Source organism: Clupea harengus, chromosome 13 (genome assembly GCF_900700415.2).
Source record: "Clupea harengus chromosome 13, Ch_v2.0.2, whole genome shotgun sequence".
Taxonomy (NCBI): domain Eukaryota; kingdom Metazoa; phylum Chordata; class Actinopteri; order Clupeiformes; family Clupeidae; genus Clupea; species Clupea harengus.
The window spans coordinates 20,749,402-20,767,699 of NC_045164.1; the positions used below are offsets into that span (position 1 = coordinate 20,749,402).

Sequence of the window (18,298 nt, forward strand, 5' to 3'; positions counted from 1 at the left end):
TATGAAAATCACAGCAGCTACCAGCTGTCAGTCAGAGAGTGTAACTCATGAGATTAGAGATCACCATGGCGATGACCTCAGGTGGTCGATGGGCGCCCAATCACGCTCACATCAACATACGAGCGCCAAAACAGCGCCAGAGGCTAACGCAGCACACCATCGATCCATCGAAACAATATTACACATGCCACACGGCCTCAGGCGGGAGAGTAACCCGTCCTAGTTTCACTCCCTCACAGCAACACACTCCACACACACACACACACACACACACTCCACACTCACAGCAACCCTAAATACTAGACCAAGTTGCTAACTCCAACCTCACTAACTCACTCTCTCTGGCTCACAAACTCAAGTTTCTCACTCACTAACTCACTTGCTTGTTAACTGTCTCTCCTTCAACAAGTCTCTCGCTCTCTCTAGCTTGGGAACACCACACACACACACACACACACACACACACACACACACAAACACACAGAGACTCACACACACAGAGACATAGACACACAGATACACAAACAGACACAGACACAGACACACACACACGTCTCACTCTCTCTCTCACTTGCTAACTCTTTGTCCCTCATTCACTAACTCCATCTCTCGCTTCCTAACTGTCTTGCTAAGATGACTAAGCACTCTAAGTCTGTATTTACCTCACTCTCACACAATAACTCTTGTATTTGACTCACTCTCACACAGTTACTCTTGTATTTCACTCACTCACACAATAACTCTTGGTCTCTTATTTGTTGCCTCTTGCTAACTCTCACTCTCACTAACTCTCTATATCTCGCTCGCATCTCTCTCTCCCTCCAGTCTGATCGATCCAGCTGGGTCAGATGGGAGTGTTGTGTGTGTGTGTGTGTGTGTGTGTGTGTGTGTGTGTGTGTGTGTGTGTGTGTGTGTGTGTGTGTGTGTGTGTGTGTGTGTGTGTGTGTGTGTGTGTGTGTGTGTGTGTGTGGCATAGCTGGGTCAGATGGGAGCGTATCAGGCACTTTCTCCCTCTTGCTCAGCAACAATTAGATTGTAATAAATCTGTTTTGGCGAAAGCAAAGCAACTCCCACTGGCGTGTGTGATAGAGCTCTGGGAACACCACACACACTCTCTCTGAGAGAGAGAGTGCTAATGACTATCACACACAAACACACACACACACACACACACACACACACACAGTGTAATGGGGAGAGAGAGACACTGATGGAAGGCTCATCAGAGAAAAGGAGTGGTTTAACCATCATGCTTGATGGCTGTAGGTAAATGATAAATGAATACTACAATCCAGACAGTACATCGCACAGCCCGACAGACGCAGCGGAGTCGATCATAATTACAGCGTCTCAGTTTTAGTTTTAGTAGCGAAGGGAGGACGTGAAGGGATGCCATTACCCACCACCGACGTGCCGCTAATTATTAACCAACTGTAATCCAATTAGACTATTATCTTTAACGAGGCAGTCAGGAAAAGTCAGGATGGGCAGAAACTAAAGCGATTAGGAGTGGGAAAAGCCATCCTCACATGGGGGATGGGATAATTGGAAGCGACAATCAAATCGAGAGAGACTTTACAGACATTCCGGAGAGAAAGAGGGGGGGGGGGGGGGGGCAGAGGCAGAGAGGGAGAGAAAGAGAGAGAGAGAAAGAGAGAGAGAGAAAGGGAGGGAGAGAGAGGGTGAGGGAGAGAGCATTGTCTGATGGAATCTGATTGCACTTCCGTCATAATCAGCTCCATTTATCTCTGAGGCGGAGGAACAGGAATCATTACTAAAAGCTTTCACGTCCAGAGAGTGTGCAACATACGCAAGGAAAGTAACACAAAATGGTGGCTCAACCAAAAGCCCTTGTGTCGATTCTAGAAGGCAAACGCATTTCTCCTCCATTTCATTTCATTCACGGGGAGGCGGGGCAGAGGCTTATGTATAAAACCAAAACAAGAAGCTAAACAACAGCAGCGAGAGAACAAGAACGCAGAACAAGAATGCAGAGTTGAGAACAAGAACGCAGAACAAGAACGCAGAGTTTAGAACAAGAACGCAGAACAAGAACGCAGAGTTTAGAACAAGAACGCAGAACGAGAATGAAGAGTAGAGAACAGGACCGCAGAACAGAGAACAAAACACAGAACCGAGAACAAGAACGTAGAGTAGAGTTCAGGTCCCTTAGATGCTCAGTATTTCACACCAAGCTACATTTAAGCTGATGACCACTGGACCAATGGGAAGTTCAGAACTTGCCCACGAGCATACAACCCTGAAACACGATTGGTCATCTCTTGACAATCTGCCATATCTGCATCTGACCTGCCACTGAACATGATCATCGCAGCAAAGGGCAATGACGTACTTCGGCAAAGGGCAAAAGGGCTAAGAGCAATGACATACTTCAGAACAGCTTGGATTGATAAGAACGGCTTTAAATGCTGATTATATTGGCAAGGCATGTTCTATTTAAAAGTTGAGTTCAGACTGAAATGTGGTTTCTTGTCTTAGTGCTCTGTGTCTGTTTGGCACCTTTGTCAGAATGACTAAATTGAGTACTTTGTGTTCACCCCTGCTGTTCTTCAATCGTAAGTGGCTTTGGAAAAAAAGCGTTTGCCAATGAGTACGTGTGAGTTTGAGTTTCTTTGTGTGAGAGTGAAATGATGCTAAGGAAGCATCATCACCCTCCGCACCCAATAGCTCTCAATATCATCACATCTATACTGTAGCTCACAATATCTCACAATCCACACTGTAGCTCACAATAGCTCACAATATCATCACCATCCACACTGTAGCTCACAATATCATCACCATCTACACTGTAGCTCACGATATCATCACAATCCACAGAGTAGCTCCCTATCATTTGTAAGTCGTGCTTACTGATAGGTCTGACCCATGTTTATAGGCACACTCACACATGTAAATACAGCACAGAGAAAAGGCTGAGTTGAAATGTGTTCTCAACAGCTGTCACAGTTCCGTTCGAAAGCAGTGTTTCTCACCCAGATAGAGGAAGAAAATCACACAGACTATTATTGCAGTACCAAGCAATCATGTCCACACGTCAACTGCCTTCTGCTAGCTCGCTAGTTAATTACAATCACAATTAATCAGAAAAACACACAGGAACACACACATACACACAAACAAACAAACAAACCACCTTCTCTGCACGCCTGTCATTGAGGGTTATTATTAATGTGATAATAAAAGCTGCAGTAGGTAAATTACACAAACACACACACACACACACACACACACACACAAACATTTATACAAAACATACTAACACACACACACACACACACAAAGCTGAGTTCTTTGAAGATGAACACGCGCACACACACACACACATACACACACACAGAGCTATGTTCTATAATCACCCTGTGAGGATTCATCTTTATGCTGCTGAGACAGAAGAAGGCTTTAATGCCTGGGCCAAATCTCATCAATATGTCACGCCATCCAATTAAAGCACTGCCTACGCGCACACACACACACACACACACACACACACACACACACAAACACACACACACACACACACTCACCGAGAAAAAACTAACTAAACAAACAAAAATACAACAGCAGGGAAAACATGAGATGTAGAAGAGAGAGAGAAAGAAGACAGATAAAATGTAGAAGATGACAAAGTAGCAGTAATAGTAGTAGTATTAGTAGTAGTAGTAGTAGTATTATTAGTAGTAGTAGTAGTAGAAGTATTAGTATTAATAGTAGTAGTATTAGTAGTAGAAGTATTAGTAGTAGTAGTATTAATAGTAGTAGTATTAGTAGTAGTAGTAGAAGTATTAGTAGTAGTAGTATTAATAGTAGTAGTAGTAGTAGTAATAGTAGTAGCTGTAGCAGCAGTAGCAGTAGTAGTAGTAGCAGTAGTAGCAGTAGTAGCAGTGGTAGCAGTAGTAGTAGCAGTAGTAATAGCAGCAGTAGTAGTAGTAGTAGTAGTAGTAGTAGCAGTAGTAGCAGCAGCAGTAGCACTTAGCAGCAGCAGTAGCAGTAATAGCAGTGGTAGTAATAGCAGCAGTAATAGCAGCAGTAGTAGTAATAGTAGCTGTAGTAGCAGCAGTAGCAGTAGTAGCAGTAGTAATAGTAGTAGTAGTAGTAGTAGCAGCAGTGGTAGTAGCAGCAGTAGCAGTAGTAGCAGTAGTAATAGCAGCAGTAATAGCAATAGTAGTAGTAGTAGCAGCAGTAGTAGTAGTAGTAGTAGCAGCAGTAGTAGACATAGTAGCAGTAGCACTATGAGTAGGGTCAGTGGGAGCAGGAGTAAGGAGTAGCAGGAGTAAGTTATTTAGGGTACCGATCACTGTGGAGAAGTGAACACGGAAGAGGAGAGGAGAGGAGAGGAGAGGAGAGGAGAGGAGGACAACATGAGACAGGAGATGTAGCGGTAGTCTGGCCCTGTGAATGGAGCACCACGGTGGAGACCGGCTGCCCACAGGGAGGGTTTAGAGCCCATAAAAGGCCACTTGCAGTGTAGCGAAACATGCGAGTCCAGCGGATGAAATACAATCTTTTACAGTTACGGACGGGAGGCTGATGCGTCACAGTGACACAAGTATAAATCACTACACGGACCATTTACAGCCAGCAACTCCAGCTCTGCTTCACAGAGTACACTGGCTCTTTTGGTGCATGCAGGCGGACACACAGACAGAGACACACACACACGCACAGGCAGAGGAGGACACCTGTGTTTTCACACAAGTAGACACACACACACTGACACACAGAGCAACAAATACATACACACCCACCTACACAGGTAGGTAGGGAAGGACACCTATGGAAATCACACCCAGGCACACATGCATGAGAACATAATTTTCATTGAGGGGTGATCATCTCAGCTAGAAGAAGAATCCTGCTGGACACACACACCTCAGCAAGAGCCCTCTTCACTCGCTTACATCGGAGTGTTTCCGCACTGACACACACACACACACACACACCACACACAGTCAGAATGCCCCCAAGTTGTCAGAATGAAAGGAGTAGCCAAAAGCCCAATAAGAGCTCATTACTCCAAGCTCTTTGATGGTGCTTATTAAAAATGGATTGTAAGGGGAAAGTATTCATTTCATTTCTCCCTCTATTCCTCTCTATCTCTACCTCTATCCTTTTTTCTAATGCTCTCCTCTTCACTCTCTGCCTCTCTCTCTTCTGTTGCCTCCACTTCTGTCCATCTCTCTCTCCCTCTGGAATTTGTCCTGATGAGAGTGGAGGTTATTCACGCCCACACACACACACACACATACTAACACAGCATCCATTCTCTTGTAGCAAAAATGTGAAATGCTCTGAATGCCTGGGTCTGCATGTGAATGAGTGTATGACGAGAGAGAGAAAGAAAGAGAGAGAGAGAGAGTGAGAGAGTGTGTGTGTGTGTGTGTGTGTGTGTGTGTGTGTGTGTGTGTGTGTGTGTGTGTAGAGGAAAAGAGTAAGAAGATTGTGAGTATCAGTGTAGATACATGTTGATTTGTCAGTGTGTGTCTTGTCAACTTGTCTCATCTTGTTCCAGAGATCTTATGTGAGAGCGTGTGCATGTACGTGTGCGAATGAGAGTGCACCTGCAGAACTTGTCTCTCTTCTTGTCCCGGTCGTCGTATATGAGAGTGCGTGCGTGCGTGCGTGCGTGCGTGCATGGGTGAATGGGTGGGTGCGTGCGAGGGTGAGTGCACCTGCAGAACTTGCCTCTCATCTTGTCCAGGTTGTCTTATGTGAGTGTGTGCATGCGTGCTTGTGTGCGTGTGTGCATGTGCGTGTGTGTGTGTGTGTGTGTGTGTGTGTGTGTGTGAATGCATCTGCTGAACTTGTCTCTCATCTTGTCCATGTCTTCTTATGTGAGAGTGTGTGCATGTGTGTGCGTGTGTGTGCGTGTGTGTGTGTGTGTGTGTGTGTGTGTGTGTACCTGCGGAACTTGTCTCTCATCTTGTCCAGGTCGTCTCGTGTGCGTCCCATCTCTGCCTGCATGTAGTGTCGGCTGGCCTCGAACTCCGTCTCCATGGCCTCCATCTTATGTGTGGTCTGAGTCAGGCGCCTCCGCAGGTCCTCATTCTGCTGCTGGAGGATCCTAGGGACAGAGAAAACACACTCCGTTACAAACACACACACTTGCGCAAAAACACACACACTTGCGCAAAAACACACACACACACACACTCTACTGTTCACTACTGAGAAATTGTTCTTGTTTTTCTATTTCATTCTTTATAATTTCTTTTTTTTTTCTATTCAAATAACCTAAAATGTATCAGAAATATAAGCTGACATTGTTAACGCTGTAAATGTTGATTTTTAATGGAATATCTACTTTGCTGTAAAAGGCCACCATCACTGCAGTGTTTCAATTGCATATTATATTTACCGTTTTTAACGTTATTTATTTGATGGTTAGAATATATAAGTTTTCCTGGAAAAACGGGTCACCATCTGGGTGATTCCAAACATTTGCACGATATATGTGTATACAAACACACACACACAGTCCTCATTCTACTGCTAAAGAGTCCTGACCAGAGACAGACAACAACCTGTTACACACACGGACACACACACACACACACACACACACACACACACAGTCCTCATTCTACTGCTAAAGAATCCTGAGAAAAGGCAGAGCACAACCATAAACAAATGAGACAGAAAAGAACATTACCAATTCCACGCAAACACACACACTCTCTATTAACTAGTCTTTTCAGCTATAAAACTTAAAATGTTTAACTATTAACTACTTAAATTCACAAAAGCAAAAAACCACACGCATGTATTCAAACGTTGTATGTCTGTTATAATTAACCATTAATTACTTGTGTTTGATTGCAGGTAATCAATCGTCAGCTGTAACGAATCAATACCTCCAGGATTGCGAAGGTTTGGTGTGATTCTTGCAGCCAAAAGGGACTGAATTTAATGCTTGAGTTCTCTTAAAATTGTGGTGATTCGGAGTTAAATTAAATCAAATCAATTGCAAATAATGCAGAAATTCGATGAGTGAAATACTGCACTAATAAGAGAAAATTGCCACTCTCAAACTTGAGTTTGTTATTGGTCAACTGACCCTTTGTCCCGGGTTTGAAGCAGTGCCTTGCCATTTTGGATCAATTGTGCATTCATGTAAAGATGATTGACAGTAGGTCTGACCAATGAGTGTTTGATCACTATGACGACGTGGGTGCCTGTAAGTGCTTCAGTTATGCTAGGTTATTCTTCGCATTTAAACAAATAGAGATTACAATACAACGATAAAGATGTCCTTGCTTTCAGCAAACATTGCAGAGCACCACCACATGGTAAAGCGTGCAGCATCAGTGTGTGTGTGTTGTGTGTGTGTTGAGGCTGTGTGTGTGCAGAGCACCACCTGGTAAAGCAGTGGCTTGTAAATTAGTTAGCTAGCTAGCGTCCACTAGCAAGGTAAAAGAACAGGTTTTCCGTTGGCTACCGCAAGCTAACGCTATCTTGTTATTGTTGTTAATATTAATTTGCGTTTGAATTGACTAAATGGGCTTTATAAACTGAATGGTGTTTGGGGAGATTCGCCTTACTTGAAACTATGGCACTAGAAAATCTTGGGGCCAAATTTCCAAAAAGTGTTTAGCAAGCATTTAAGGCTTAGATGTTGACCAGAAAAGCATACGCTAAACATAGCTTCCACGCTAAACAGCGATGATGAGTACATCCATTTTGCCAATTGCTGAGACAACTGCATTTTTTCACCGGGAAAACCCCCACGGACACCTAAAATTTAACATTGACATTTAATCACAGGTGACCAACATCTAAACCTCTCTTGGATAATCACCCTTCGGAAATTGGGGCTTTATTAATCGCACCTGATCGTGTGATTAACTTCAGTCAAAGTCAAACCAGGTGGCCAGAGGGAAGGCCTAGTTTTAGGCCTACGTGGTGCTTTATTGGTTATTGAAATCAACTTTTATTTGGATATGGTATACTTGCTAATTAATTGATTCCAATTGCAGTTGTTTTTGGAGAAGGTGTTTCTGATGTTTCACCTTACAGCAATAATATAAATAGCCTACTTATCGTACCTGTTTAACTGTAAATAGCTTGTAAATATCGAAAGTGAATCTTAAGCTTGCACAGTGAGTCGGGCAGACACTTCCACTACTTTTGGCCTTCATGTTCTGTAGGATGAGATTGTTTTTGCTTTGTGGTCGGTTAGATTTAATCTACTCAAACAAGGCACTTTCTGTTGTTACTTATAGTTACTTTGGTCTCTGCCAATGCTTTAGTTTGTGTTCATGCTTTTATTTTACTGCAATTGGTAACAAATCCAATTAATTTGATTAAATCTTTGGTTTGTTTGTGTCCTGCTGAGGCAGGAGAGAGGAGTACTGTTTGTGTCCCCCAACCCCAAGACAGGGACATGACCATCACCAACACATTTATCCTGGGTGAGAACTCCAGTATGTCGATATATATCCAGTATATCTACAGGCCTTTGATCATTATCAGTAGGAGCACGATCATGTAATGCTTGAATGTAATATGCGATCCCTTGAATCAGTTGAAGGCTAGTCTCTTAATTGCTATGTCTCGATTTGTTTCCCCAAAATTCATCAGAAGTCACCATCAAGGAATTATTTTTCAAACTATTTTATGCTTTATACGCCGTTTCAACCACCAGCCGCCATTGCACAATTTCTGAATCACGTCTACCACCAACCCCCCCACACACACAACTCATGCACACTGGCATACAGGACTACATACACTCTACACGACTGCAAACACCACACACACACACACACACACACACACACAGATGTCAGAAGTGTGCTGAGAGGCAGTGACTGAGCATCAATGATTCATGCTGGAAGCAGGGTCAGCCAATGCCCAGACTATAAATAGCCAAGTGCCAATCCTCCTCCTCCACCTCTCTCTCCTTCTTTGTTTCTCTCTCTCTTTTTGTTTCTTTTCTTTCTTTCTCTCTCTCTATCTATCTTTCCCTCTCTCTCTCTCTCTCTCTATCTATCTATTTTTCTCTTTCCCACTCTCGTTTCCTCTTCTTGTTTTTTCTAGCTGTCTTCCTCTCTCTGTCAAGCACTTTTCACAGACATGTGCTATACATCAACACACACACACACTAAGATACACTACCTACACACACACACACACACACACACACACACAGACACACGAGCCATATTAGGCTGGCAGAGTGAGGCGAGGAATAAAGAGGGAGATGAGTGCAAATGGAGATGGCGCTGTCCACTGTGATGTGTGTGTGAGGAGAGAGCTCTGTCCACTCTCTGTCCATTCTGGAAATAAAGTCATTTCACACACCTGCAGGATACAGTGGATCTTCAGGGTTAACTAACCTGTATCCTTTACAGAGGCATGGCTGCTACGTGTGATGTCATAAGACCTGAAAGTTCTTAACAGACACCTGGCTGCTAAGTGTTATGTCATAAAATCTGAAAGTTCTTTACAGAGGCATGGCTGCTACGTGTGATGTCATAAAATCTGAAAGTTCTTTACAGAGGCTTGGCTGCTACGTGTGATGTCATACGTAGGGCTGTGAAATGATTACATTTTTTTATCAAATTAATCACAGGTTTTTGTGGATTAATCATGATTAATCACATATTACCGATTTTCTCGGTATATTTTGTGAGAACAAAAAGATTTATGACAAAAGACGGATATACATTAACATGTTTTCTTGTTTTATTCATAAAAAAAAACAATGGTGCTGCAACTCAGCAGTTCTTTAGCAGTTCTCTTTGCTATTCCATATGGAACATTAATATAATCTTCATCCTAAACAGAATTTGGGCTTCTTAGCCATTGTATGGTTTAATAAAAAAAATGTCTTTTCTTTTAAATCAAACAGAAATTATTCGGGCTTCTTAGCCATTGTTTTTATAGGATGTTTGAACATTTTTCTCTTTTTTGTCAAACAACCATTAACCCACACCATGAACACAATCTAATGCCTCTAAATGCCCTTTTACAGTAGTCTAGCCGCTGGCTATCATATTACGTGCACTGTCTGTCCCTATAGTAGTCGTTTGTCTTTCAATTGCCCAGTTGCTTGCAACAGTTTGGAACTGTTTGCCACATGCCTCTGCAAAGTGGCGCTCTTCTGTTTTCATGCGGCACGTTAGTGTAAACGACTTTAACTTCCATTCGTCGGTGATTAGATGTGCAGTTACACCCCCAGGTAGTTATCGTTCATTCACAGAAGTCCAGCGATCCCCTGTCAGCGCCTGAATGTTTCGTAGCAGCCAAGTCATTTTCCTTTTTTTTCTTTTCAGCTTCATACAGCTCGTGATTTTTGTCATTATTGTGCGTCTTTGTGATGTTTTGATGCTCGAGTCCCCGTTGCCACTGCGCAAAACTTCGGTGAACCCCCTCGTCCTCAAACAATATTAATCGGTCTACAGCTTTTGCAATCCATTTGGCAACTGTGCTAGTCAACTTGTCACAGGCAGACTTAATGAGGGGCCTACGTTGTTCAGTGAGGGTGGTTTGGGCGCATTCCACTTTAACTCCCCTCGCCGACCAACGCATGCATCGCGTTTGAGGTGTACTTAAGGCTGGTATTGCTACGGTGAAACGATAACGTCTTCCCGCAGAGTGTGCATATCACTTTGGTTTATTGAATGTTCCATCTTTGTTTTTTTGAAACACGAACTTCCCATTACAGCGGCGACTAATGCAGGATTGGGCGGAATTGTGCGTATATTGGAAGCTCATTTTGCGCATGCGTTAAATGCGTAATTTTTTTTTTATAATTAATCCTGTAATTTAATCATAACGCGTTAACGCGTTATTTTTCACAGCTCAAGTCATAAGACCTGAGACAGGGTACTCTCAGCATGTAAAAGTCTTTCTCACTCAAAGATTTCCTCTGTCTATGTGAGAATGAAAGTGTTCCCACTCGGGAAAGCACTCCTCCATGAGTGACTGGACTCTCATAATATTCTTCCCTGTGGTAACCTGTGTGTGAGTTCCCATCTTCTCCCTTTGGACTAATTGTCATGGCATCACACTTCCAATTACAAGACAGTCGTCTCCATGGTGACAAGCAGCACAGCACCATGGAGACCACATGGAACTGGACAGATCTCTGTGTCAGAGACACACACACACACACACACACACACACCACACACACACACACACTGTGGATCCTTCCCAACCACCCCTGTGTGTATTCCTTCAGTGAAGCTGTGAAGGAAGAAGACTGATGGATAAAAGCTCAAATCAGTCTGAAGGACACAAGCCCTTTCCACCATCACTGTGACCATCAGGGGCCTTTGTCTTGCCCCGGCCTGTGCATTCAGAGCTCCATAATGCCTTCTTGCCCCAGCCTGATGGTCAGGTCAGTTGATTAGTGTGTGCTATCACAGAGCTTTATTCAGGAACACACAGCTACCTGGCACCAACACTGCCATTTCATGTAGAAAATGAGCCAATCAGGCTCCAAACTGCCCCATAATGACCAATGGCTGGCTCTCCTGTTGAGCGCTATTTCCTGAATACATCCAATCACTGGACCCTGGTGAGATATGTGTTTTTTTTTTTGTTTTTTTAAATCACTTGTCACACACTTTCTGCGCGTGTGAGAGACACGCTTGCAATGCAAATCTAACTCTTAAAATGTCCCCAGCCAGACGCCGCGCAGATTTAGCAGATCTCATGCCGGATCAGGGCCGCATCTGGGCCTTAACAGAGCCAGCACCAGCATCTACCTGACGAGCCGTCTGCCAAGCAGAGAGCCACTATGACCTAAAGTGAAGTTCAAGAGCTTTCACGCCACTCATAAGTGCTCCACAGTATAATTACACACACTCCACTGTGTGGAGGTCTTCGAAACATTATGCTAATGGTGCCCTCCTCACTTCCAGCAACACGGGCACGTCTGCCGAGGCAGTCCTGACAAAAAACAGGAATGCAAGGCTGGATGAATAGCTAATACAGACAACAGAGTTTGCTTGTCTAATATGCAGACTATACCAATAACAGTACTTTACCATGCTCTACTGTAGTGCATTACCACAATGGACTATACGGGTTTAGGTTGAAGTTCTCACGGAGTTTTAGCCTATGAAAGAAATCTACCTTTAGCCTTGTTTAAACACACACACACACATCACAGACACAAAGACCAAATGTTTGTTTTTCTGCGAAGAGGAAGAGTCTGGGGAAGTCAGACTCCAGACTCTAAAGAGTGCTCCGTGACCCCAGAATACGGCATCTAGGCCAATCAATGCTCAGCCAGAGTGACCACGCCTCCCGCCTACAGTCAGAATCAGCCAACGCAGCTCTGGGCCATTTAAAGCCCTAGTAACACACCCACACACACACACACACACACACACACACAGGACCACACAAACACACAAACGTAGGACCATATAAACACAGGCACACACATGCACACACACACACGTGCACACACACACACAAACGTGCCTGCACACACACACACACACACACACACACACACACACACACACACACAAACGTGCCTGCACACACATATACACACACACCCACAAAGGAAAATGCGTGGGAGATGTCCTGCTCTTCCTTTCTCTGCTACCTGTCCCTCCCAGCAGGAGTGTGTGTGTGTGTGTGTGTGTGTGTGTGTGTGTGTGTGTGTGTGTGTGTGTCACTCTGCTACCTGTCCCTCCCAGCAGGAGTGTGTGTCACTCTGCTAGAGATTAGCAGCATCATTAGAGCTGGGCTGTGCGCTCCGCAGGAGACCAGGGTACTCCTCCAGCTGTGCTTTCAGGGGGCTTACAGAGAATCCCCTACTGGGATGCACTGTGTGTGCGTCTGTGTGTCTGTGTGTGTCCGTCTGTCTGTGTGCGTCTGTGTGTGTGCGTCTGTGTGTGTGCGTCTGTGTGTGTGCGTCTGTGTGTGTGCGTCTGTGTGTGTGCGTCTGCGTGTGTGCGTATGTGCTGAGAGTGAGTGTGTGTGTTTCTTTCAAAGTATTTATGTGTGTGAATAGAGAAAGTGCATGTGTTCACACACAATGAGGCATCCACTGCAATGCCATGCCCGAGTGTGTGTGTGTGTGTGTGTGTGTGTGTGTGTGTGTGTGTGTGTGTGTGTGTGTGTAGAACAGCATGACATGATCCTAGTTGACTCTGATTTGCACTCACAGTAGGGGGTTCTCAGTCAAGGCCTCGCTTCCCCATCTGCCATGGCTAAGCCTGTAGAATCAAGGTATCCGTGGCAACGCTCAGCATCAGGTGTTAGTTGCAACCCTCTATCACTCCCAACCTCATATAGCTTGCAGTACCAAGGCATCCGTGACCACACTCAGGTGTCCGTGGCAACCCTCTCTTACATATAACCTGCTATAACCTGCTGTGTTAAGGTGTCCATGGCAACACACAGCATCCGGATGTCCATTGCAACGCTTTCTCACTGCTTCATAAAGCGTGCAGCATCAGTGTGTGTGTCAGCAATGCTCAGCATCAGGACGTATGTTGCAACGCCCTCTCACTCCTAACTCCATACAACTCTCTCACTCCTAACTTCATACAACTCTCTCACTCCTAACTTCATACAACTCTCTCACTCCTAACTCCATAGAGCCCTCTCACTCCATAGAGCTCGCTCACTCCTAACTCCATACAACTCTCTCACCTCAACTCAACTCAACTCAACTCAACTCAACTCAACTCAACTCAACTCAACTCAACTCAACTCAACATCTGCACACTACCATCTGACTGATATAACACAGGACATGAATTGCATGGCCTTAACATCCAGCAGTCCAGACATTCAGTAGCCATAACTCATCAGACAATAAGACATCAGACACTGGTATTCATATACACTGAGCCAGAGGGCACAGTGGTCACCGCAAAACCCTAGCAAGCCTGACATTTAATCTAAACACACACAAACAAAACAAGACAAAAAAGATGAACTTACTTGATCCTGTCTGAGTCTGATAAGGACTCCTGCAAAAAGCAGAGAGGGGAGAGAGGGAGAGGGAGAGAGAGAGAGAACGAACACTGCATTAGTTTGGAGCGCTGTGGGAGTGATGTTTACATTCTGGCACTGAGAGCTTCTTCAGAGGTTAGGGCCATTCAGTCACACTGCAAACACACACGCACACACACACACACCCACAGACACACACACACACACACCCACACACAGACAGAAAGACAAACAAAGACAAACAGTCTTCTTCACTGTTCCTCAAAAGATGGCCTTTCTGCGAGCATCTGCTCCAGAGAGGTGACTTCACACCCAACACAACCACATAATACATTAATTTACAATATTATCATTTCAGACACATTGCAAGTCATCGTGTGACATTTCAAAGTTATTTTGATTCATGCAATGACGGAGGGGAGGGGGGCGGGCTGAACAGCTGTGATTGACAGGTATTTTCCGTGGCACGACTACATACATGACAGTCTCTGTTCGAACATGTAGCGCTCGTGCGGGGAAGAGAAAGGGTTAACCTCTGTGACTGACAGCGGCCGAGTTCTGCATGATGTGCTCTTAGCGGGCCGAGTCAATATGAATATGCCCCGTGCGGCTATGGAATCAATATGACAGCTCTGTCGCCTTGCCAACAGCAAGGCCATCACGCTGCGCCTGACTGCACGGGTGGAGGCTGCAGCGGTGCAGACAGGCAGTTTGTGGCCGTGGAAACGCATGCGACACCAGAGCAGAGAATGGGTTAGCCTCAGAGGCCAAAAGCTACCGTAACTATTCAACATGTTCTGTGGTGGCTCAAACTCTGAAACTACTCTGGAGTTGCCGATTGCTTCATCAGCGGATTCTCCATTAAACTTACAAGCGTTCTACACACAGTCAAAGTCTGAGATGCAGGCTTCATCCTGCCAGTCTCCACCCTACTTATCCTTAGATCTCTCTCTCACCCGCTCTCTCTCCCCCCCCTCTCTCCTGCTCTCTCTCTCCTGCTCTCTCTCTCTCTCTCTCTCTCTCTCTGACTGACTGACATTAGCCTCTCTGCTAATACTGCTAGCATAGCTCAACTCCTGCCAACTCTTACACTACTGCTCTGGTACCATTGTGAGAACTTCTGTGACAGTGAATCCACCACTCAGCCAGACCTTGTGCTAATGGCACTACTGTGAAGTCAAAGTGTCCGTCATTCGATGTTTCTAAGGAGGGCATTGCTAGCATTGCTGCCTCTACGCTGCTGTGTGACTGAACCCAGACTGGAGCTCGTGTCAGCCTCTCGCTCCCTGCTAACCCCGGCCATCTGGACTCTGCCCCCGCCTTCACAACCGTAGCTGATTAATGCCACTGCTATTTATAAGAGCCTCAAACAGCAGTGGGCACAGGCAGCTGAGCAGGTCCTCACGTCTGGGAAGCTCCTGGAAAGATGGAGAAGACACAGAGAGCATCTCCAGGAAAAGGACCCCATTATCTTCCCCAGGGAAACCAGCTGGTGGGGGGGGGGGGGGTGGGGGTGGGGATAAGGAGCATCCGTTATGTCTCTGAGGGTAACACACAGAGGGGTTGTCAAGGAAAAGGACTCCGTTATTTCTTCCAGGGGAAAACAGCAGGCAGGGGGATAAACAGGGGCCGCAGACGGGGTCGACTTGTGGACGCGGTGGCGCCGCTCACATACCTTAAGCTGTGATAAGAAAGAGACAGAGCTGGGCTCTAATACAGTGGCCTTCGGGGCCTCAGGGTGGGAGGCTGCGGAGCCGAGCTTGGGGGGGAGGGGAGGCGATTTCTCCGCCACGTCCTTGGAGTGTGTCCTAAAGTCCGTCTGGGAGATGGGGTGCTGTGGGACATGATGCTGTGCGTGTGGTTGCTGCAGCGACGGCTGGTATGGAGATGGTGTGTGGTGCTGATGCTGATGTGGATGCGGATGTTGCTTATGCTGATGATGCGTTTGTAAGTGATGCTGCTGGGTGCCGCGGCAACTCCTGTCCTCCCAATCCGATTCACTGGTCCTCCGGGAATCCCCCCCCTCTCCTCCTCCAAACCTTCCATAGTTGTGTCCCTCTGATTTGGGTCGGGCTCCCTCGCGGTACGGGTCAGTCCGCCACTTCTCCGGCTCCCGGTCTGGACTGTCCTTCCTCTGTGGCACGTGTTGGGGTGTGGGTCGGTTCTCGTTCTCGTTCTCCCGGTCCCTCCTGGTGGCCTGGTGCTGAGAGACCCAGTCGTCCCACGGCCTCCTCCCTGCCTTGCGCTCCTTCTGCTCGTGAGCTGGACCCTGGTTCTGCTTGGGGTTCTGCTGCCCGCTGCTCTTCTGACCTACACGGGCCGGTTCCGGCTTCTTGCCTCCCAGCTGGTGCAGGTTCGCCGGGCTGAGCACGCTGTAAGTGATCTCGTCCAGGAACTGGGAGAACTTGACTTTCTCCTCCAGGCGGTGCATCCCCCGGTCGGCAGGAGAGGAAGAGCAGACGGAGTAGGGGAGAGCCGGGGAGCTCTTGCCCTGGTTCAGCCCGCCCTGCTCTCGGTCCAGAGAGGTGCTCTTGGGCTTGTGGCCGCGCCCGCGACCCTGGCCCAGCATCTCCACGGACTTGGCCTTGCGCAGGTAGTCAGCGGGAGGCAGGCAAGGGGGCGGGGAGGGCTGCTTGAGGATGCTCTTGGGGGGCAGGGGCAGCGCGTGGGTGTGGGCTTGTGGGTGGGGGTCCCTCTGGGGGCGCTTGCCGCGGGGTGGTGCGAAGATCTCGGTGGTCTCCTTGAAAGCGAGAGCGCGCTCTGGGCTACGGAAGGGCGAGCTGCCGTGCAGATATTGCTGCGAGCTCTCCGACGTCGCCCGCTCATCCTCGGCCGACAGCGGCAGCAGGTCCTCGCTGCGGCTCAGAAAACGGCTCATATTAGGGTGGTGCGACCGGGGCGGCAAGCTTACGCCAACAGCGCCGTGGCTGAAGATGCGAGGGGGCGGCAGCACCGTCACATCCAGGCTGGACAGACTCGACACGTCCAGCTCGCTGTCCGACGCTAGCGACCACGACGATGAGAACACGTTAGCCCCATCGGGGCTGGGGGGGCGCTTAACAGGGTAGGGGTTGGTGAAGCGTGTGCGCTGTAAAACTGGCACAGTGTGGTTGCGGAAGCAGATTACCTGGCAGGGGTCGTGCTGGGTGCCGGGGGATGGCGGCGCCATGCCGGGGGAGCCGCTGGGTGGTCCGGCAGAGACGCCAAGGTCCTCGCGGAATACGGGCAGGCTGTGGCGCGTCTCGCGGTGCTGAGGCGGAGCCTTGCGGTACGGCTTCCTGGCTGGGCCCGCGCTCGTCATCCTGACACCTCACGTCACGTCACGGCTCGGCACTCAATCCGTTAGTCCTGCACAGAGACCCGCCGTCAGAACACCACACAACACAAAACAGAACCGCAATCACCACCAGCCCGGAACCCTGCCCGTGGAACTGTGAGCTCTCTCTGCCCCGCTCTCGCCCTCCCTTTCCCCCACTCTTTCTCTCTCAGTCTATCTCTCTCTCCCTCCCTCTCCATGTCTTTCAGTCCCTCCCTCTATCCCCCCTCTCTCCCTCTTTCAGTCCCACCCCTCTCTCAGTCTCTCTCTTTCTCCCTCTCTCCCTCTACCCCTCTCTCCCTCTCTTTAGCCCTTCCCTCCCCCTCTTTCACCCTCTCTCTCTTTCACCCTCTCTCTCTCTCCCCCCTCTCTCTCTCTCTCTCTCTCTCTCTCTCTCTCTCTCTCTCTCTCTCCACATCTCTCTCAGTCCCTCCCTCTATCCCAGCTCCTGCAATGAAAAAGCAGTTGGAATCAATAAGCATGATGAAAACAGTGTCAGAGGTTTGTCAGGGGGACAGAGAGAGAGAGAGAGAGAGAGAGAGAGAGAGAGAGAGAGAGATGGAGGGAGAGAGAGAAAGAGGAAGAGATGGAGGGAGAGAGGAAGAGAGAGACAGATAGAAAGAGAGGGAGAGAGAAACTACGGTAGGGAGAGATAGACAGAGAGGGAGGAAGCGAGAGTGGGAGAGAGAAATAGAGAAAGAGGAAGAGAGAGAGAAGGGGGGAAAGAGGAAGAGAGAGGGGGGAGATAGGAAGTGAAAAGGGGAAGCCTCCTCAAATCATTATCAAACAATGTCAGTGGCTGTATGGTGACGCAGAGGGTTCATGATAAACCACCACTCCAGTCGACACACTGGACACATCACATTAGCTTTAGCAGGACAGAGAAGAAGGCTGTATTTAAGAGTGCAGAGGGAGGAGAAAGACAGGAAGTGTGAATGGAACTCTTTGTGTGTGTGAGTGTGTGTGTGTGAGTGTGTGTGAGAGAGTGAGAGTGTGTGTGTGTGTGTGTGTGAGAGAGTGTGTGAGTGT

General features: G+C 47.2%; 1 protein-coding gene across 2 annotated transcripts in view; it reads right to left on the reverse strand.

The window, feature by feature from the left end:
* tjap1 (tight junction associated protein 1 (peripheral)) overlaps window positions 1-18,298 on the reverse strand; it is an 82,197-nt gene that overhangs the window by 25,319 nt on the left and 38,580 nt on the right. For both annotated transcript variants that reach the window (XM_031579105.2, XM_031579106.2), the window contains exons 4-6: window positions 17,081-17,301; window positions 13,942-13,970; window positions 5,924-6,085 (exon numbers count right to left, since the gene is read on the reverse strand). In XM_031579105.2, the coding sequence (XP_031434965.1) occupies window positions 5,924-6,085; window positions 13,942-13,970; window positions 17,081-17,254 (365 nt within the window). In that variant the 5' untranslated portion in view covers window positions 17,255-17,301. The remainder of the gene's footprint in view (window positions 1-5,923; window positions 6,086-13,941; window positions 13,971-17,080; window positions 17,302-18,298) is intronic.